The 22641-nt window shown below is 42.6% G+C and overlaps 1 protein-coding gene across 7 annotated transcripts in view; it reads left to right on the top strand.

Moving 5' to 3' along the window:
• The window catches only part of LOC139387209 (histone deacetylase 9-B-like), a 62756-nt gene that overhangs the window by 9177 nt on the left and 30938 nt on the right, over nucleotides 1-22641 (top strand). For 5 of the 7 annotated variants that reach the window (XM_071133339.1, XM_071133295.1, XM_071133287.1 and 2 more), the window contains 2 exons: nucleotides 14038-14273; nucleotides 19614-19782. In XM_071133339.1, coding sequence (XP_070989440.1) covers nucleotides 14038-14273; nucleotides 19614-19782 — 405 coding nt within the window. The remainder of the gene's footprint in view (nucleotides 1-14037; nucleotides 14274-19613; nucleotides 19783-22641) is intronic. The other 2 variants (XM_071133304.1, XM_071133314.1) reach the window with 1 other exon arrangement.

Here is a 22641-nt window from a genome sequence, read left to right on the forward strand (position 1 = left end):
ATAGACTGTATAAAGCAGTGCCCCATGGTTGGACAGTGTACAGAACAGAACGGTAGTGATTTTGGGAGGTGACAGAGTCCTATAGACTGTATAAAGCAGTGCCCCATGGTTGGACAGTGTACAGAACAGAACGGTAGTGATTCTGGGAGGTGACAGAGTCCTATAGATTGTATAAAGCAGTGCCCCATGGTTGGACAGTGTACAGAACAGAACGGTAGTGATTTTGGGAGGTGACAGAGTCCTATAGACTGTATAAAGCAGTGCCCCATGGTTGGACAGTGTACAGAACAGAACGGTAGTGATTTTGGGAGGTGACAGAGTCCTATAGACTGTATAAAGCAGTGCCCCATGGTTGGACAGTGTACAGAACAGAACGGTAGTGATTCTGGGAGGTGACAGAGTCCTATAGACTGTATAAAGCAGTGCCCCATGGTTGGACAGTGTACAGAACAGAACGGTAGTGATTTTGGGAGGTGACAGAGTCCTATAGACTGTATAAAGCAGTGCCCCATGGTTGGACAGTGTACAGAACAGAACGGTAGTGATTCTGGGAGGTGACAGAGTCCTATAGACTGTATAAAGCAGTGCCCCATGGTTGGACAGTGTACAGAACAGAACGGTAGTGATTTTGGGAGGTGACAGAGTCCTATAGACTGTATAAAGCAGTGCCCCATGGTTGGACAGTGTACAGAACAGAACGGTAGTGATTCTGGGAGGTGACAGAGTCCTATAGACTGTATAAAGCAGTGCCCCATGGTTGGACAGTGTACAGAACAGAACGGTAGTGATTTTGGGAGGTGACAGAGTCCTATAGACTGTATAAAGCAGTGCCCCATGGTTGGACAGTGTACAGAACAGAACGGTAGTGATTTTGGGAGGTGACAGAGTCCTATAGACTGTATAAAGCAGTGCCCCATGGTTGGACAGTGTACAGAACAGAACGGTAGTGATTTTGGGAGGTGACAGAGTCCTATAGACTGTATAAAGCAGTGCCCCATGGTTGGACAGTGTACAGAACAGAACGGTAGTGATTCTGGGAGGTGACAGAGTCCTATAGACTGTATAAAGCAGTGCCCCATGGTTGGACAGTGTACAGAACAGAACGGTAGTGATTCTGGGAGGTGACAGAGTCCTATAGACTGTATAAAGCAGTGCCCCATGGTTGGACAGTGTACAGAACAGAACGGTAGTGATTCTGGGAGGTGACAGAGTCCTATAGACTGTATAAAGCAGTGCCCCATGGTTGGACAGTGTACAGAACAGAACGGTAGTGATTCTGGGAGGTGACAGAGTCCTATAGACTGTATAAAGCAGTGCCCCATGGTTGGACAGTGTACAGAACAGAACGGTAGTGATTCTGGGAGGTGACAGAGTCCTATAGACTGTATAAAGCAGTGCCCCATGGTTGGACAGTGTACAGAACAGAACGGTAGTGATTCTGGGAGGTGACAGAGTCCTATAGACTGTATAAAGCAGTGCCCCATGGTTGGACAGTGTACAGAACAGAACGGTAGTGATTCTGGGAGGTGACAGAGTCCTATAGACTGTATAAAGCAGTGCCCCATGGTTGGACAGTTTCATTACATTAAAGGCTATTTCTGGATTTTCACCAGTCAGATGAACTTGTGGATATCGTTTTTATTAGTGCAATTGTTAACTAGCATGCTTGCAGATAACCATAGACTTCCAGTCATTATGCTAACGCTAGTTAGCATTGGCTGATGAGACTACCTCTAACTTCCTTCATACTGGACACGGAGACACACCACAGAGTTCATCTGATTCTTGGGAAGTAGATAAAGGGCCTCATTGCCAAAATCCCCAAGTATCCCTTCAAGGACATACACATTAAACTCTATGGTGAATGACCAGGGTTTGAGTGGTTCGGTTTGTGGCTCGGCAGCGGCTCGGCAGCGGCTCGGCTCCTTTTGTTAGCGTTAGATGATAGCCTGCAAGCCACAGCTCTGTTTGAGCTGCGAAGACGAGCCTGACCGCCTGGGACTTAAAAATAAAGCTCTGTTTCCTGCTTTAGACGTGCCAGCTGCCCAAAAATAACAAGGCACTTAATGAGAGATCCAGCACCACATAGCAGACCCAAGCATCAGGCTATTCCTGCCCTGAAACATCTTCTGCATCTCCCAGTTTCTATTTATACAAGGCCAGTTAGAAAGAGCTCTGAGAGCTTGGTTGAATGTCACAATGTTTTTGGAAAGCAGGAAAAAGTATTGTTTGGGATTGTTGGATTGACTCTATTGCACTGTATTTATAATTAAGTGTCAGTTGTTGTGATCTAATTTTTTGTTTGTTGATGTCTTTTCACTTATATTCAGATCATTTTCGATTGTTGGATTGTAAGTGTTATATTATTATTATCATTATTGTCTTGTTGTTTGTTGCTGTCTTTTAACGAATGTGTCTGTAAGTTTCAAAACAGATGTAGAATCTTATTTGATCGCTCTTTTGTTGCTGAGAATTCTTATTTGCCACAGGAAATGCAGATGAGCTTCCTAATTTACATAAATTCACTGAAAACTCTCATTATCACACTGTTATATTAAGATTATTGCACTTTTTATAGTCTTCACAGAGATCTATAATATTATTATGGTTTTCACAGAGATCTATAATATTATTATAGTCTTCACAGAGATCTATAATATTATTATAGTCTTCACAGAGATCTATAATATTACTATGGTCTATACAGAGATCTATAATATTATTATGGTCTATACAGAGATCTATAATATTATTATAGTCTTCACAGAGATCTATAATATTATTATGGTTTTCACAGAGCTCTATAATATTATTATGGTCTATACAGAGATCTATAATATTATTATGGTCTTCACAGAGATCTATAATATTATTATAGTCTTCACAGAGATCTATAATATTATTATGGTTTTCACAGAGCTCTATAATATTATTATGGTCTATACAGAGATTTATAATATTATTATGGTTTTCACAGAGCTCTATAATGTTATTATGGTCAATACAGAGATCTATAATATTATTATGGTTTTCACAGAGCTCTATAATATTATGATGGTTTTCACAGAGCTCTATAATATTATTATGGTTTTCAAAGAGCTCTATAATTTTATTATAGTCTTCACAGAGATCTATAATATTATTATGCTCTATACAGAGCTCTATAATATTATTATGGTTTTCACAGAGCTCTATAATTTTATTATAGTCTTCACAGAGATCTATAATATTATGATGGTCTATACAGAGCTCTATAATATTATTATGGTTTTCACAGAGCCTTATAATATTATTATAGTCTTCACAGAGATCTATAATATTATTATGGTTTTCACAGAGATCTATAATACTATTATGGCTTTCACAGAGCTCTATAATATTATTATGGTCTATACAGAGCTCTATAATATTATTATGGTCTATACAGAGATCTATAATAATATTATGGTCTTCACGGAGATCTATAATATTATTATGGTCTATACAGAGATCTATAATATTATTATGGTCTATACAGAGCTCTATAATATTATTATGGTCTATACAGAGCTCTATAATATTATTATGGTCTATACAGAGCTCTATAATATTATTATGGTCTATACAGAGATCTATAATATTATTATGGTTTTCACAGAGCTCTATAATATTATTATGGTCTATACAGAGATCTATAATATTATTATGGTTTTCAAAGAGCTCTATAATAATATTATGGTCTTCACAGAGATCTATAATAATATTATGGTCTTCACAAAGTGTTGCTATGAGTAAGCAGTCAAGCAGTCAAAGTACCATCAGAAAGATGAATAACCCAATACTTCTTAATTAACCTAGTGGTGATATGTCTACTTAGTGTCATAGTGTCGGCCACAGTCTCATCGCCATTCAGAATGATACATTAAACACTATGGGCCAGTTTCTCGGACACTGATTAATTAAGACAATACTATATATATAAAGGTATGTGGACACCCCTTCAAATTAGTGGATTCGGCTATTTCAGCCACATCCGTTGCTGACAGCACACAGCCATGCGCACAGTCATATGATGCCACCTTTCCAACAAGTCAATTCGTCAAATGTATGCCCTGCTAGAGCTGCCCCATTCAACTGTAAGTGCTGTTATTGTGAAGTGAAACGTCTAGGAGCAACAACGGCTCAGCCACAAAGTGGTAGGCCACACAAGTTCACAGAAAGAGACCTCCGAGTGCTGAAGCGCACAAAAATTGTCTGTCCTCGGTTGCAACACTCACCACCCAGTTCCAAACTGCCTCTCGAAGAAAACGTCAGCACAAGAACTGTTCGTCAGCAGCTTCACTAAATGGGCTTCCATAGCCGAGCAGTGGCACACAAGCCTAAAATCAACATGCGCAATGCCAAGCGCTGGCTGGAGTGGTGTAAAGCTCGCCACCATTGGACTCTGGAGCAGTGGAAATGTGTTTTCTGGAGTGATGAATCACGCTTCACCATCTGGCGTTTGGCGGATGCCAGAAGAACACTACCTGCCCCAATGCATAGTACCGACTGTAAAGTTTGGAGGAGGAAGAATAATGGTCTGATGCTGATATTTCATGGTTTGGGCTTGGCCCCTTAGTTCCAGTGAAGGGAAAACTTTGTGGCAACAGTTTGGGGAAGGCCCTTTCCTGTTCCAGTGTGGGAGAACTTTGTGGCAACAGTTTGGGGAAGGCCCTTTCCTGTTCCAGTGTGGGAGAACTTCGTGGCAACAGTTTGGGGAAGGCCCTTTCCTGTTCCAGTGTGGGAGAACTTTGTGGCAACAGTTTGGGGAAGGTCCTTTCCTGTTCCAGTGTGGGAGAACTTTGTGGCAACAGTTTGGGGAAGGTCCTTTCCTGTTCCAGTGTGGGAGAACTTCGTGGCAACAGTTTGGGGAAGGCCCTTTCCTGTTCCAGTGTGGGAGAACTTCGTGGCAACAGTTTGGGGAAGGCCCTTTCCTGTTCCAGTGTGGGAGAACTTTACAGGTCTGCACAGAGCCCTCACTTCAGCCACATCCAACACCTTTGGGATGAATTGGAACGTTGACTGTGAGCCAGGCCTAATCGCCCAACATCAGCGCCCGACCTCACTAATGCTCTTGTGGCTGAATGGAAGCAAGTTCCCACAGCAACGTTCCAACATCTAGTAGAAAGCCTTCCCAGAAGAGTGGAGGCTGTTATAGAAGCAGGGGGGGGGGTGGGGGGCATCTCCATATTAATGACCATGATTTTGGAATGAGATGTCTGACGAGCAGGTGTCCACAAACCTTCGGTCATATAGAGTCTGTCACTTTTTTATTGAACGTTTTTATTGAACCTTTATTTAACTCTGTCAGTCAGTTAAGAACAAATTCCTGTTTTACAATAACGGCCTCGGCCAAACCCGACCCCGACCCGGACGACGCTGGGTCCATTGTGTGCCGCCCTGTGATTCAATGATGAGTCTCCATTAAGCATGCTTTTTAGTCCAGGACTAGGCTTCATCTGTGTCTGGGAAACTGGCACTATAGCCTATCCATTGACTGCAAATGATGCAGGACACCACCTATGGTATGTAGCTGTAGGATCTAACATGGGCACTGTCTTCTAGCCTATTGTCATTATTATTATTATTATTAGACAAATAGATAATGGAAAGAGATCCAAGAACACATATCTCACATCACAGACGTCACAACATGTAACACTCTCACCAGTCCAGACGACTTGTCTCTATTCTCTCTCTCTCTCTGCTGTGTGGTGGGTGAAACCTGCTAGTGTGACTCCTCAAGGTAAAAACAGACACGGACTGTGTCCCACATGGCACCCTATTCCCTATGGGCTCTGGTCAAAAGTAGTGCACCATATAGGAAATGGGGTGCCAATTGGGAAGCAAACACCTGCCATTGCCATGCCAACATCTCAAATGAAGGCTGTGATCGTCACTCTAACCGCCATGGGGGCTAACGAGAGACAGATCTGTTATAGAAATAAACACGTTGGGGACAGGCGGTCACGGAGCTGTGTGGTGGTAGTGTTGGCCCATGGTGTCAGAGGAGGCTAGTGCAGTGGGAGTGCAGCCACTGGTTATGAGTCACCCTATCCCCTGTTGGCAGGGCCCTCGGAGGGGAAGAATTTGGGCATGGGGCAGGGTGCTGCTTGTCTCTCCCTGGTGCTAAAAACAAATTGGACCTGTCATTCATAAATCTCCTTTACCCGCCAGTCCCTGCCGTTGGCGCTTAGTGATACCTCTCCACCAATGAGGAGGCCCCATCACTTCTTTCGCTCAAGGAAAACTGCAGGTGAATTAATATCTAGTAGTAACAGTTTATTGTATCTTCTTCAAAAAGCCAAAGAGGTTGATTCAGTGCTCCTTCAGGGCGTTTAGCTTAAAAACAAAACTCTGTGTTAAATTAAGCAGACATCCTGACATCCGTGACAGTCTTTCACACATTGTCTATATTAAGACCCAGGCAGCTCAGAAAGTCTGTTATATTTAGCCGTAGTTACTGCTGCTTCCGTGTTCTCCTCCTGGTATTTGCAGTGCATCAACAGCAGATTTCAGTTTCACGTATAACATTTGACATAGTCATTTCTGAATCCTAAACTTAGCCGTAGGCAGCCACAGATATAACCAGATAGACATTGGTCTATTTTAATGTCGGTGTATGATGCTGGTTAATTCAAAACAGACATGATGATAATATCTGGGGCAAATATCTGCCTTCTTTACTATGGGTTCTGTTTAACAGGGTGCTGTGTCTCTATACAGTCTGCACTTCACCTGAACAACAGATGGCTTATGTTGATAAGAAGTGTAAGGACTAGTTTGAAAAAAATATTTCAACTTATAAAATTGTTTTCCTGCCGACTTAAAATGTTGCATCTTACAATGTAACTCTACCTTTGGTCATGTTAACTTTCGAAATGGACTTTACTTAACGTTACTTAAAGTCTGAAGGTGGCTGGGGTCACTTACCTTTCTGGAACAACTACCATTGTTTAAATGGAAGAATCTGCAGTGGAGAGTAAACCTCGCATCCTCATTCCCTATTCCCTATGCACAGTTGAAGTCTGAAGTTTACATCCTCATTCCCTATTCCCTATGCACAGTTGAAGTCTGAAGTTTACATCCTCATTCCCTATTCCCTATGCACAGTTGAAGTCTGAAGTTTACATCCTCATTCCCTATTCCCTATGCACAGTTGAAGTCTGAAGTTTACATCCTCATTCCCTATTCCCTATGCACAGTTGAAGTCTGAAGTTTACATCCACATTCCCTATTCCCTATGCACAGTTGAAGTCTGAAGTTTACATCCACATTCCCTATTCCCTATGCACAGTTGAAGTCTGAAGTTTACATCCTCATTCCCTATTCCCTATGCACAGTTGAAGTCTGAAGTTTACATCCACATTCCCTATTCCCTATGCACAGTTGAAGTCTGAAGTTTACATCCACATTCCCTATTCCCTATGCACAGTTGAAGTCTGAAGTTTACATCCTCATTCCCTATTCCCTATGCACAGTTGAAGTCTGAAGTTTACATCCACATTCCCTATTCCCTATGCACAGTTGAAGTCTGAAGTTTACATCCACATTCCCTATTCCCTATGCACAGTTGAAGTCTGAAGTTTACATCCTCATTCCCTATTCCCTATGCACAGTTGAAGTCGGAATACATTTAAACGCAGTTTTTCTTAATTCCTGACGTTTAATCCTAGTAGAACGTCCCTGTCTTAGGTCAGTTAGGATCACCACTTTATTTTAAGAATGTGAAATATCAGAATAATAGTAGAGAGAATGATTTATTTCAGCTTTTATTTCTTTCATTACATTCCCAGTGGGTCAGAAGTTTACATACACTCAATTAGTATTTGGTAGCATTGCCTTTAAATTGTTTAACTTGGGTCAAACGTTTTGGGTAGCCTTCCACGAGCTTCCCATAATAAGTTGCATCAATTTTAGCCCATTCCTCCTGACAGAGCTGGTGTAACTGAGTCAGGCCTCCGTGCTCGCACACGCTTTTTCAGTTCTGCCCACAAATTTTCTATAGGATTGAGGTCAGGGCTTTGTGATGGCCACTCCAATACCTTGATTTTGTTGTCCTTAAGTCATTTTGCCACAACTTTGCAAGTATGCTTCGGGTCATTGTCCATTTGGAAGACCCATTTGCAAACAAGCGTTAACTTCCTGACTGATGTCTTGAGATGTTGCTTCAATATATCCACCTAATTTTCCTACGTCATGATGCCATCTATTTTGTGAAGTTCACCTGTCCCTCCTGCAGAAAAGCAACCCCACAACATGATGCTGCCACCCCCGTGCTTCACGGTTGGGATGGTGTTCTTCGGCTTGCAAGTCTCCCCTTTTTTCCTCCAAACATAACGATGGTCATTATGTCCAAACAGTTCTATATTTGTTTCATCAGACTAGAGGACATTTCTCCAAAAAGTACGATCTTTGTCCCCATGTGCAGTTGCAAACCGTAGTCTGAAATTTGTGGAGATGTTGAAAAACGAGTTTTAATGATTCCAACCTAAGTGTATGTAAACTTCCGACTTCAACTGTATTTATAGTGCCCTACTTTTGAACAGGGTCGATATGTCTCTGGTCAAAAGTAGTGCACTAAATAGGAAATAAGGTCAAAGGTGTCCTTTTTCCTCACCTTTTAGAGCTTGGACCCTTACGAAAAAACACACATGAATTTCACTTGTGAACACGTGAAGTGTTCCAAAAACACATGTTGTCATGTGATCACTTGTGATCTTATGTGAAGTTAATGTAATAATGTGAAAACATGTAAAGCAACATGTGATAACCATTTCCTTTCATGTGATAACCATTTCCTTTCTGTAAGGGGAGGAGTCACATCGCTGTGTTGTGCTCTATGATTCTGCTGGAACCTCGATAGGTTGGGAGCCACAATGCTGTGCTGATTGATTCTGATTGAGTCACAGAGCTGTGCTGTATGATTCTGATGGAGTCACAGAGCTGTGCTGTATAATTCTGATGGAGTCACAGAGCTGTGCTGTATGATTCTGATTGAGTCACAGAGCTGTGCTGTATGATTCTGATGAGTCACAGAGCTGTGCTGTATGATTCTGATGGAGTCACAGAGCTGTGCTGTATGATTCTGATGAGTCACAGAGCTGTGCTGTATGATTCTGATGAGTCACAGAGCTGTGCTGTATGATTCTGATGGAGTCACAGAGCTGTGCTGTATGATTCTGATGGAGTCACAGAGCTGTGCTGTATGATTCTGATGGAGTCACAGAGCTGTGCTGTATGATTCTGATGGAGTCACAGAGCTGTGCTGTATGATTCTGATGGAGTCACAGAGCTGTGCTGTATGATTCTGATGGAGTCACAGAGCTGTGCTGTATGATTCTGATGGAGCCTCAGCTGGATTCTCCAGATCAAAGTGGAGCGTCTTAATACCCGTCACAGTGAGGGTAGGGAATTAAATATTAAATGAATAAGACATCATAGTGCTGGGTTTTCCCTCAGCCAGCCAGCAGGTGTTTCTCTGGCTATATTTAATACCATTAGAGAAGCAACAGCACCGTACCGCTAGGGTCCTTGCTGTCTGTCTGACTCACTGCAGCCAGCCAGCAGAGAGAAGCAGCAGCACCGTACCGCCAGGGTCCTTGCTGTCTGTCTGACTCACTGCAGCCAGCCAGCAGGTGTTTCTCTGGCTGTATTTAATACCATTAGAGAAGCAGCAGCACCGTACCGCCAGGGTCCTTGCTGTCTGTCTGACTCACTGCCGTACGCAGCCCTTTCATTGGTTCACAGGTTCACCGCTGCGCCTGGAACACCTCCGGTGCTGCTACAAGATAGTATTTTGTCAAGTACTTACCACTAAGATGAATATTCCCTGTCACTAGAGGAAGGCTGTGTGCTACAGGTGCTGGGCTGCTCTTTGACAGGAGTTCCTCTGTTATTTAAAATGAGCTGTTTTTAGAACACAGAGGAGAGAGAGAGAGAAGAGAGAGAGGAGAGAGAGAGGGCGAGGGAGGGAGGGAGGGAGGGAGGGAGGGAGGGAGGGAGGGAGGGAGGGAGGGAGGGAGGGAGGGAGGGAGGGAGGGAGGGAGATGAAGTACAGTCTTGGGGGAGTCCCCTTTGCTCTCTTCACTCTCTGAATGTAACAAAGAAATGAGAAAACCCCTAGCATCAAGTAAACAAAACACAAACTGGGAGGATAAGGAAATATGGTGATGGTATCTTTGATTCCATTCATGTAGCCTTTCTCAAGACAAGGTACAGGTTACAATGCAATCATTATTATTGTGTTTGTGGCATGATGTGTGTATGAATTTTTTATTTTTTTCTCCCAATGTATCAACTCTTACATAGCGATAACAGTCTAAATAGGATGATGGTAGTTTACCTACCCAAGCCCCAGTGTCACACAGCAACTGTAGCTAGGATAGGAAGGATGAGACAAGGAGAAAACACGCAACAAGACTCGATATCTGTTCTGCAGGAAGGAGGGACATTATTATGACGCCTGCCCGCCGCCTGCAAACGTTACCATGGCAGCCAGTTAGGGTGGTAGTGGTGGTGGAAAGGGTGTGGGGTTGTCAGAGCCCAGGATTGCGGCACTTGCTTTAATGTTTCTATTTATAATCATTTATAACGACAGCGCCGCCCGCTGCACCACACAGAGGGGTTGGTTGGATGGTGTAATGAAAAACTGCTTGCACCGCCACCACCAAGCGGAGGAAAGACAATATGTTTCACATTATCAGTGAACACTATAACAGGGAAGGTATGTTGTTCACGGACAACTGGGCTAATGGAGACCTTTTCTGGTAGGGCTCAACTCTGACCAACTTGGGTTTGACATTTTATGTGTTTTACATGTGCAGCACGAGTGAGGAAAGCTTAGTCTGCGTCCCAAATGGCACCCTATTCCATTTATAGTGCACTACTTTTGACCAGAACCCTATATGGGGAATATGGTGTCATTTGGGATGCACGCTTCTAGTGGCCACCGATTCCCATAGTGTGAACAGGTACAGTGAACGCTGTCAGGACTCTCACAACAGGTGCTGCCTGAAACACTGCCTGTATTTGTTCTCCTAAATGTGACCCTTGAGAAGATTACGGCAGTGAATGCACCCGATAAATCTCCCCTCAGCCTTTGGCATTTTAAGTAGGTTTGAATATTTTCTTTCAGGCTAAAAATGGAAGAGACATGTATAAGGCCTGTACAGTGTGAACTCTTCTCACAATGTGACTGATGCCATGACAAGAATAGAACTAGAATATTCTCTAAGAGTTGGTAAAAAGCTAAACGTAGCAGTGAACAAAATGTCCTGTCACCAGAGAACATAAGTTACTATCTGGTATTATGAGACATGGGTTGCTTTAAAACAAAAGGCTTGCTGTTCTCCATAACCTCATATGACAGGAGGAGAGATACAGTGACACAGTAACCTGGGTTAAACCATCCTCTCCTCTGGGGAAGAGAGATGGACTAGCCTTGTCCTCTATGGTGTAAATGAGAGGAGGAGAGATACAGTGACACAGTAACCTGGGTTTAACCATCCTCTCCTCTGGGGAAGAGAGATGGACTAGCCTTGTCCTCTATGGTGTAAATGAGAGGAGGAGAGATACAGTGACACAGTAACCTGGGTTTAACCATCCTCTCCTCTGGGGCAGAGAGATGGACTAGCCTTGTCCTCTATGGTGTAAATGAGAGGAGGAGAGATACAGTGACACAGTAACCTGGGTTTAACCATCCTCTCCTCTGGGGCAGAGAGATGGACTAGCCTTGTCCTCTATGGTGTAAATGAGAGGAGGAGAGATACAGTGACACAGTAACCTGGGTTAAACCATTCTCTCCTCTGGGGAAGAGAGATGGACTAGCCTTGTCCTCTATGGTGTAAATGAGAGGAGGAGAGATACAGTGACACAGTAACCTGGGTTAAACCATCCTCTCCTCTGGGGAAGAGAGATGGACTAGCCTTGTCCTCTATGGTGTAAATGAGAGGAGGAGAGATACAGTGACACACTAACCTGGGTTTAACCATCCTCTCGTCTGGGGCAGAGAGAAAACATTTTGACATACCAATTAGGATCTGGCAAAAAATACTTGAATCAGTTGTAGAACCCATTGCCCTTTATGGTTGTGAGGTCTGGGGTCCGCTCACCAACCAAGAATTCACAAAATGGGCCAAACACCAAATTGAGACTCTCCATGCAGAATTCTGCAAAAATATATTTTGTGTACAACGTAAAACACCAAATAATGCTTGCAGAGCAGAATTAGGCCGATACCCGCTAATGATCAAAATCCTGAAAAGAGCTGTTAAATTCCACAACCACCTAAAAGGAAGAGATTCCCAAACCTTCCATAGCAAAGCCATCACCTACAGAGAGATAAACCTGGAGAAGAGTCTCCTCAGCAAGCTGGTCCTGGGGCTCTGTTCACAAACACAAACACACCCTACAGAGCACCAGGACAGCAACACAATCATGAGAAAACAAAGGACCCCAGCACCAGAACAGCAACACAACCATGAGGAAACAAAAAGATAATTACTTGACATATTGGAAAGAATTCACAAAAAAACTGAACAAACTAGAATGCTATTTGGCCCTAAACAGAGAGTACACAGTGACAGAATACCTGACCACTGTGACTGACCCAAACTTAAGGAAAGCTTTGACTTTGTACAGACTCAGTGAGCATAGCCTTGCTATTGAGAAAGGCCGCCGTAGGCAGACCTATGTGCTCACTGCCCAGAATATGAGGTGGAAACTGAGCTGCACTTCTTAACCTAATGCCAAATGTATGACCATATTAGAGACATATTTCCCTCAGATTACACAGATACACAAATAATTTAAAAACAAACCTAATTTTGATAAACTCCCATATTTATTGGTAAAATAACACAGTGTGCAACCACAGCAGCAAGATTTGTGACCTGTTGCCACAAGAAAAGGGAACCAGCGAAGAACAAACACCAATGTAAATTCATCCCATATTTATGTTTATTTATTGTCCCTTTTGTACTTGAACTATTTGCACATAATATGACATTTGTAATGTTTTTATTCTTTTGGAACTTTTGGAGTGTAATGTTTACTGTTCATTTTTATTGTTTATTTCAAATTTGTTTATTATCTAATTCACTTGCTTCGGCAATGTTAACATATGCTTTTCCCATGCCAATAAAGCCCTTAAATTGAATTGAATAGAGAGAGAGATAGAGAGAGAGAGAGGGAGAGAGGGAGAGAGAGAGAGAGAGGGAGAGAGGGAGAGAGAGAGAGAGAGAGAGAGAGAGAGAGAGAGAGAGAGAGAGAGAGAGAGAGAGAGAGAGAGAGAGAGAGAGAGAGAGAGAGAGAGAGAGAGAGAGAGAGAGAGAGAACACCAAAACATTTGTATTTTTATTTTGTTAATATTTCAAACATTAAATTGTAAACCAGAGATGTGTTCTGGTTGATGATGCAGAGTGGAGGGAGTCAAGAGGGAGCACATCCCCTAAATGGATGCTTTATTTATTTATTTATGGAGCCGTGAACAGACAGGATTTTCATGTAAATACTTGAAATAACTACTGAGACATGTCGTGCCAAGGGTCCATTGAGTCTCTGTGCTGTTGCCCTAAGTGGGCTCCCTGAAGACTTGAAGGCTTTGTGTCAGGAAGTGATCTGCTGTTTGTTTATAGAAACTGTAATATAATTGTGGCTTTTCGAGGATGACACGAGAAGAGGAGACGCAGGGAGGAGGAGAGACAGAGGCAGGGAGGAGAGGAGGCAGGGAGAAGTTCCTGTCTTTGGTTCCTGTCTCTCTCTTTTTTCTTTTGGCTCTGTGCCCATAAGCTGTCTTTCCCTTCGAAAGCTTCTCCTCTTTCCTCTGCTGAAAACACCATGCACTTTGTATTGGGACTCATGTAATGCAAAGTACAGTTTGTTCTCTGCAACAGGACTGTTAAGTAACGCAGAGTGGGAACTCACTAAGACTAATGTAGGCATGTTTATGAATATGAATAGAAAATAGGAAAAGATTGTGCTCATAGTTCATATTCCCTCCCTCCCTCCCTCTCCCAGTGGACATTAAGCCAGAGGTACTTTTGGATCCCGTGTCTCCGTTGGACCTGCGTACAGACCTGAGGATGCTGGGGCCTGGCTCGGACCCGGGAATGTGGGAGCGTCAGTTGCAGCAGGAGCTGCTCCTCATCCAGAAACAGCAGCAGGTCCAGAAACAGCTGCTGATCAGCGAGTTCCAGAAGCAGCATGAGAATCTGACCCGCCAGCACCAGGCCCAGCTCCAGGAGCACCTCAAGGTCAGGACTACAACATCAACTACAGTATACTATAGCAACAGTAGTATAGTATAGCATAGCATAGTACAGTATAGTATAGCATAGTATAGCAACAATAGTATAGCATAGCATAGTTAGCAACAGTAGTATAGTATTGTATAGCAAAGAATAGTATAGTATAGAACCTGACACCAGGCCCAGCTCCATGAGTAAATCAAAGTCAGAATCCCTCACGGTTAAACAGAACAATAGTTTACAAACAGTAGTATAGCATAGTCAGAGTACAGTATAGAAATAGTATAGTATAGTAATAATATAGCCAAATATAGTAATAGTATAGTAATAATAGAGTATAGCATAGTAATAGCAGGATAGTATAGTAATAGTATAGTACTATTATAGTACTAATATGGTATAGTATAGCAATAGTACAGAAATAATATAGGAATCGTATGGCAATAGTATCGTGATAGTATATAAATAGTATAGTAACAGTATATAATTAGTATAGTAATAGTATAGCAATAGCGTAGTAGTAGTATAGTTGTCGTATAGTAATATTAACATGGTATAGTAATAGTATAGTAATATTAGCATAGTATCGTAATAGTACAGAATTGTATAGTAGCAGTATAGTGATATTATCATAGTATAGTACTAGAATAGAAATAGTATAGTAATAGTTTAGCAATATTAGCATAGCATAGTAATAGTATAGAAATAGAATAGAAGTAGTATCGTATAGTAATATTATAGTAATAGTAATGTATAGTATGGTAGTAGTATACAGCAGTATAGTAATACTATTGCAATAGTGATAGTATGGTGTAGTAATATTGTAGTAATAGTAATAGTATAGTATGGTAATAGTATAGCCATAGTAATATTAGCATGGTATAGTATAGACATTTTATAGTAATAGCAATAATACTGTATAGTATAGTATATAAATAGTATAGTATAGGGATAATATAGCATTACTATACTATTACAATAAGTAATAGTATAGTAATAATATAGTATAGTAATAGTAGGATAGTATAGTAATGCTATTGTAATAGTACAGTAATAATATAGTATGTCATAGTAATAGTATAGTATAGACATAGTATAGTAATAGTATGGTAAAAGCATCGTAGTATTATAGTGATGGTATAGCACTGGTATAGTAATATTAGCATAGTATAGCATAGTAATAATATAGTGTGGTAATAGTATACTACAGCACTATAATAGTATAGTAGTAGCATAGTAGCAGTATAGTAATAGTAATATTATAGTATAGTAATTGTATAGTAATATTAGTATGGTAATATTAGCATAGTAATATTATAGTAGTAGCAATAATATAGTATAGTTTAGTAATAGTAGCATAGTATACTATAGTAATAGTATAGTATTGTAATAGTGAATATATAGTAGTTCATAATTTTTGTGTGTGTGTTACGATATCTTTGATGCAAGGTTGCTAGAGTATAGGCTATGCTAAGAGAAAAACAGTCACAGATACTCACTGGAAACAATGCTTCAAGTGCATTCGGAAAGTATTCCCTTCCCCTTTTCCACATTTTCTTACATTACAGCCTTATTCTAAAATGGATTAAATTAATTATCATCAATCTACACACAATACCCCATAATGACAAGGCTAAAACAGGTTAGCTTATTTACATAATTTATTTTTATTTTATTTAACCAGGCAAGTAAGTTAAGAACAAATTCTTATTTTCAATGACGGTCTAGTGGGTTAACTGCCAGGGGCAGAGCGACAGATTTGTACCTTGTCAGCTCGGGGTTTGAACTTGCAACCTTCCGGTTACTAGTCCAACGCTCTAACCACTTGGCTACCCTGCCGCCCCATAAGTATTCAGACCTTCTGCTATGAGACTCGAAATTGAGCTCGGGTGCATCCTGTTTCCATTGATCATCCTTGAGGTGTTTCTACATCTTGATTTGAGTTCACCTGTGGTAATTTCAATTGATTGGACATGATTTGGAAAGGCACACACCTGTATATATAAAGGTCCCACAGTTGACAGTGCATGTCAGAACAAAAACCAAGCCATGGGGTCGAAGGAATTGTCCGTAGAGCTCCGAGACAGGATTGTGTTGAGGCACAGATCTGTAGCAGGATACCAAAAAATGTCTGCAGCATTGAAGGTCCCCAAGAACACAGTGGCCTCCATCATTCTTAAATGGAATTAAATGGAAGAAGTTTGGAACTAGGGCTGGGCGATCCGGCCAAAATCTCATATCCCGATATAGGTCGTTTCATATCCCGATAATGATACATATCACGATATAGCACATTTTCTGTAAATTCAATGAATAAATAGTTCATATAAAATGACCACATGTAAATGCCTATTCCTTCTTTTTGGGTCTCATCCGTAGACTCTCTTCATACTGTCTCACAAGATTCTTGCGTAGGTGGTAAGAGGTTAGTGGTGTTTGAGCCTGTTGTCTGGACCGGCCTGTTCTACATGACTCCTGCGTAGGTGGTACGAGGTTAGTGGTGTTTGAGCCTGTTGTCAGGACCGGCCTGTTCTACATGACTCCTGCGTAGGTGGTAAAAGAGGTTAGTTGTGTTTGAGCCTGTTGTCAGGACCGGCCTGTTCTACATGACTCCTGCGTAGGTGGTAAGAGGTTAGTGGTGTTTGAGCCTGTTGTCAGGACCGGCCTGTTCTACATGACTCCTGCGTAGGTGGTAAGAGGTTAGTGGTGTTTGAGCCTGTTGTCAGGACTGGCCTGTTCTACATGACTCCTGCGTAGGTGGTAAAAGAGGTTAGTTGTGTTTGAGCCTGTTGTCAGGACCGGCCTGTTCTACATGACTCCTGCGTAGGTGGTAAGAGGTTAGTGGTGTTTGAGCCTGTTGTCAGGACCGGCCTGTTCTACATGACTCCTGCGTAGGTGGTAAAAGAGGTTAGTGGTGTTTGAGCCTGTTGTCAGGACCGGCCTGTTCTACATGACTCCTGCGTAGGTGGTAAAAGAGGTTAGTGGTGTTTGAGCCTGTTGTCAGGACCGGCCTGTTCTACATGACTCCTGCGTAGGTGGTAAAAGAGGTTAGTGGTGTTTGAGCCTGTTGTCAGGACCGGCCTGTTCTACATGACTCCTGCGTAGGTGGTAAAAGAGGTTAGTGGTGTTTGAGCCTGTTGTCAGGACCGGCCTGTTCTACATGACTCCTGCGTAGGTGGTAAAGAGGTTAGTGGTGTTTGAGCCTGTTGTCAGGACCGGCCTGTTCTACATGACTCCTGCGTAGGTGGTAAAAGAGGTTAGTGGTGTTTGAGCCTGTTGTCAGGACCGGCCTGTTCTACATGACTCCTGCGTAGGTGGTAAAGAGGTTAGTGGTGTTTGAGCCTGTTGTCAGGACCGGCCTGTTCTACATGACTCCTGCGTAGGTGGTAAAGAGGTTAGTGGTGTTTGAGCCTGTTGTCAGGACCGGCCTGTTCTACATGACTCCTGCGTAGGTGGTAAAAGAGGTTAGTGGTGTTTGAGCCTGTTGTCAGGACCGGCCTGTAGTATATTTTGCAGAGGACGGTTTTCTGGTCCATGTCAGACTTTTCATACCCAAACCACGTCCATGCGACCGAAGTAGCCCCTCTTTTAGGTACGGCTCTGTGTCTCTGTGCTCTGTGTCACGTTCACTCTCCTCCCTGTTTGTTTGTTTAAAATGTACTTCCAAATTACGAAATATATTTTCGTAAAGAGTGTGATTTGCGACTAAATAAACGATAGAGCATAATATGAAACGATAGACGTTTTTCTATCGTCGCACAATATATATCGTCATATCGCCCAGCGCTATTTGGAACTACCAAGACTCATCCTAGAGCTGGCTGCTTGACCAAACTGAGCAATCGGGGCCTTGGTGAGGGAGGTGACCAAGAACCCGATGGTCACTCTGACAGAGCGCCAGAGTTCCTCTGTGGAGACGGGAGAATCTTCCAGAAGGACAACCATCTCTACAGCACTCCACCAATCAGGTCTTTATGGTAGAGTGGCCAGATGGAAGCCACTCCTCAGTAAAAGGCACATGGCAGTCCGCTTGGCTTTTGCCAAAAGGCACCTTAAGAATTCCCAGAGTATGAGAAACAAGATTGTCTGGTCTGATGAAACCAAGATTGAACTCTTTGGCTTGAATTCCAAGCGTCATGTCTGGAGGAAACCTGGCACCATTCCTACGGTGAAGCATGGTGGAGGCAGCATCATGCTGTGGGGATGTTTTTCAGCAGCAGGGACTGGGAGACTAGTCAGGATTGAGGGAAAGATGAACAGGGCAAAGTACAGAGAGATTAAAACCGGCTCCAGAGAGCTCAGGACCTCAGACTGGGGTGAAGGTCCACCTTCCAACAGGACAACGACCCTAAGCACACTGCCAAGACAACGCAGGAGTGGCTTCGGGACAAGTCTTTTAACGTCCTTGAGTGGTCCAACCAGAGCCGGAACTTGAACCCGATCGAACATCTCTGGAGAGACCTGAAAATAGCTGTGCAGCGACGCTCCCCATCCAAACTGACTGAGCTTGAGAGGATCTGCAAAGAAGAATGAGAGAAACTCCTAAAATACAGGTGTTTGTAGAGTCATAACCAAGAAGACGCAATGCTGTAATTGTTGCCAAAGGTGCTTCAAAAAAGTACTGAGTAAAGGGTCTGGATACTTATGTAAATGTGATATTTCCTGTTTTTATTTTTAATACATTTCCAAAAATGTTGAAAAACCTGTTTTTGCTTCGTCATTATGGGATATTGTGTATAGATTGATCCATTTTAGAATAAAGCTGTGACTTCAATATGATCTAGTTATTTTCAGTACAGGTTTCCCCCTTTTTACCAGGACTACACTACACAGCACCTTCACCACTATAGTTTGTTACTCTATGGCTGGGGTCCATACTGTCTGACTGACTGATTGACTGGATCTCTCTCTCTCTCTCTCTCTCTCTCTCTCTCTCTCTCTCTCTCTCTCTCTCTCTCTCTCTCTCTCTCTGTATCTCACTCTCTTGCTCTCTCTGTATCTCTGTATCTCCCTCTCTCTCACTCTCTTGCTCTCTCTGTATCTCTGTATCTCTCTCTCTCTCTCCCCTTCTCTCTCTGTATCTCACTCTCTCGCTCTCTCTTTATCTCTCTCTCTCTCTCTTTCTCTCTCTGTATCTGTATCTCTCTCTCTCTCTCTGTATCTCTGTATCTCTCTCTCTCTCTCTCTCTTTCTCTCTCTGTATCTCTGTATCTCTGTCTCTCTCTTTCTCTCTCTGTATCTCTGTATCTCTGTCTCTCTCTCTCTCTTTCTCTCTCTGTATCTCTGTATCTCTCTCTCTCTCTCTCTCTCTCTCTCTCTCTCTCTCTCTCTCTCTCTGTGTGTTAGCTGCAACAGGAGCTGCAGGCCATGAAGCAGCAGCAGGAGCTGGTGGAGAAGGAGAGGAGGCAGCAGCTGCAGCAGCAGCAGAGCCAGCAGGAGAAGGAGCAGGAGAGACATCGCAGGGAGCAGCATGTCCTCTGTCTCAGCCTCAGGGGCAAGGAGCGCACCAGAGAGAGTAAGGGTTCACCACCGAGTCCACTCACCACAGCTAACTCTCTGCCCAATCACTGATAACTAACCTCCTCCCCAACTCAATTGATACTGCATATATAGACAGATAGAGGGCTCGTGAACGAGATTAATCGATAACTAACTGCTAGTTTACCAACCAAAACCTTGGAGGCAGCTAACTCACCGTGTGTCATTGTGGCTCCAAGGCTGTAGTGACTAATGAAACACTAGCCAATGCTGTAGTGACTAGTGATGACTAATGAAACACTAGCCAAGGCTGTAGTGACTAGTGATGACTAATGAAACACTAGCCAAGGCTGTAGTGACTAGTGATGACTAATGAAACACTAGCCAAGGCTGTTGTGACTAGGGATGACTAATGAAACACTAGCCAAGGCTGTAGTGACTAGTGATGACTAAAGAAACACTAGCCAAGGCTGTAGTGACTAGTGATGACTAATGAAACACTAGCCAAGGCTGTAGTGACTAGTGATGACTAATGAAACACTAGCCAAGGCTGTAGTGACTAGTGATGACTAATGAAACACTAGCCAAGGCTGTAGTGACTAGTGATGACTAATGAAACACTAGCCAAGGCTGTAGTGACTAATGAAACACTAACCAAGGCTGTAGTGACTAGTGATGACTAATGAAACACTAACCAAGGCTGTAGTGACTAGTGATGACTAATGAAACACTAGCCAAGGCTGTAGTGACTAGTGATGACTAATGAAACACTAGCCAAAGGCTGTAGTGACTAGTGATGACTAATGAAACACTAGCCAAGGCTGTAGTGACTAATGAAACACTAACCAAGGCTGTAGTGACTAGTGATGACTAATGAAACACTAGCCAAGGCTGTAGTGACTAGTGATGACTAATGAAACACTAGCCAAGGCTGTAGTGACCAATGAAACACTAGCCAAGGATGTAGTGACTAGTGATGACTAATCAAACACTAGCCAAGGCTGTAGTGACTAGTGATGACTAATGAAACACTAGCCAAGGCTGTAGTGACTAGTGATGACTAATGAAACACTAACCAAGGCTGTAGTGACTCGTGATGACTGATGAAACACTAGCCAAGGCTGTAGGGACTAATGATGACTAATGAAACACTAACCAAGGCTGTAGTGACTAGTGATGACTAATGAAACACTAGCCAAGGCTGTAGTGACTAGTGATGACTAATGAAACACTAGCCAAGGCTGTAGGGACTAGTGATGACTAATGAAACACTAACCAAGGCTGTAGTGACTAGTGATGACTAATGAAACACTAGCCAAGGCTGTAGGGACTAGTGATGACTAATGAAACACTAACCAAGGCTGTAGTGACTAGTGATGACTAATGAAACACTAGCCAAGGCTGTAGTGACTAGTGATGACTAATGAAACACTAGCCAAGGCTGTAGTGACTAGTGATGACTAATGAAAAACTAGCCAAGGCTGTTGTGACTAGTGATGACTGATGAAACACTAGCCAAGGCTGTTGTGACTAGTGATGACTAATGAAACAATAACCAAGGCTGTTGTGACTAGTGATGACTGATGAAACACTAGCCAAGGCTGTAGTGACTAGTGATGACTAATGAAACACTAGCCAAGGCTGTAGTGACTAGTGATGACTAATGAAACACTAGCCAAGGCTGTTGTGACTAGTGATGACTGATGAAACACTAGCCAAGGCTGTAGTGACTAGTGATGACTAATGAAACACTAGCCAAGGCTGTAGTGACTAGTGATGACTAATGAAACACTAGCCAAGGCTGTAGGGACTAGTGATGACTAATGAAACACTAGCCAAGGCTGTAGTGACTAGTGATGACTAATGAAACACTAGCCAAGGCTGTAGTGACTAGTGATGACTAATGAAACACTAACCAAGGCTGTTGTGACTAGTGATGACTGATAAAACACTAGCCAAGGCTGTAGTGACTAGTGATGACTAATGAAACACTAGCCAAGGCTGTAGGGACTAGTGATGACTAATGAAACACTAGCCAAGGCTGTAGTGACTAGTGATGACTAATGAAACACTAGCCAAGGCTGTAGTGACTAGTGATGACTAATGAAACACTAGCCAAGGCTGTAGTGACTAGTGATGACTAATGAAACACTAACCAAGGCTGTAGTGACTAGTGATGACTAATGAAACACTAACCAAGGCTGTTGTGACTAGTGATGACTGATGAAACACTAGCCAAGGCTGTAGTGACTAGTGATGACTAATGAAACACTAGCCAAGGCTGTAGGGACTAGTGATGACTAATGAAACACTAGCCAAGGCTGTAGTGACTAGTGATGACTAATGAAACACTAGCCAAGGCTGTAGTGACTAGTGATGACTAATGAAACACTAGCCAAGGCTGTAGTGACTAGTGATGACTAATGAAACACTAACCAAGGCTGTAGTGACTAGTGATGACTAATGAAACACTAGCCAAGGCTGTAGGGACTAGTGATGACTAATGAAACACTAGCCAAGGCTGTAGTGACTAGTGATGACTAATGAAACACTAGCCAAGGCTGTAGTGACTAGTGATGACTAATGAAACACTAGCCAAGGCTGTAGTGACTAGTGATGACTAATGAAACACTAGCCAAGGCTGTAGGGACTAGTGATGACTAATGAAACACTAGCCAAGGCTGTAGTGACTAGTGATGACTAATGAAACACTAGCCAAGGCTGTAGTGACTAGTGATGACTAATGAAACACTAGCCAAGGCTGTAGTGACTAGTGATGACTAATGAAACACTAGCCAAGGCTGTAGGGACTAGTGATGACTAATGAAACACTAGCCAAGGCTGTAGTGACTAGTGATGACTAATGAAACACTAGCCAAGGCTGTAGGGACTAGTG

The sequence above is a fragment of the Oncorhynchus clarkii genome, chromosome 3 (assembly GCF_045791955.1).
Source record: "Oncorhynchus clarkii lewisi isolate Uvic-CL-2024 chromosome 3, UVic_Ocla_1.0, whole genome shotgun sequence".
Lineage (NCBI taxonomy): Eukaryota > Metazoa > Chordata > Actinopteri > Salmoniformes > Salmonidae > Oncorhynchus > Oncorhynchus clarkii.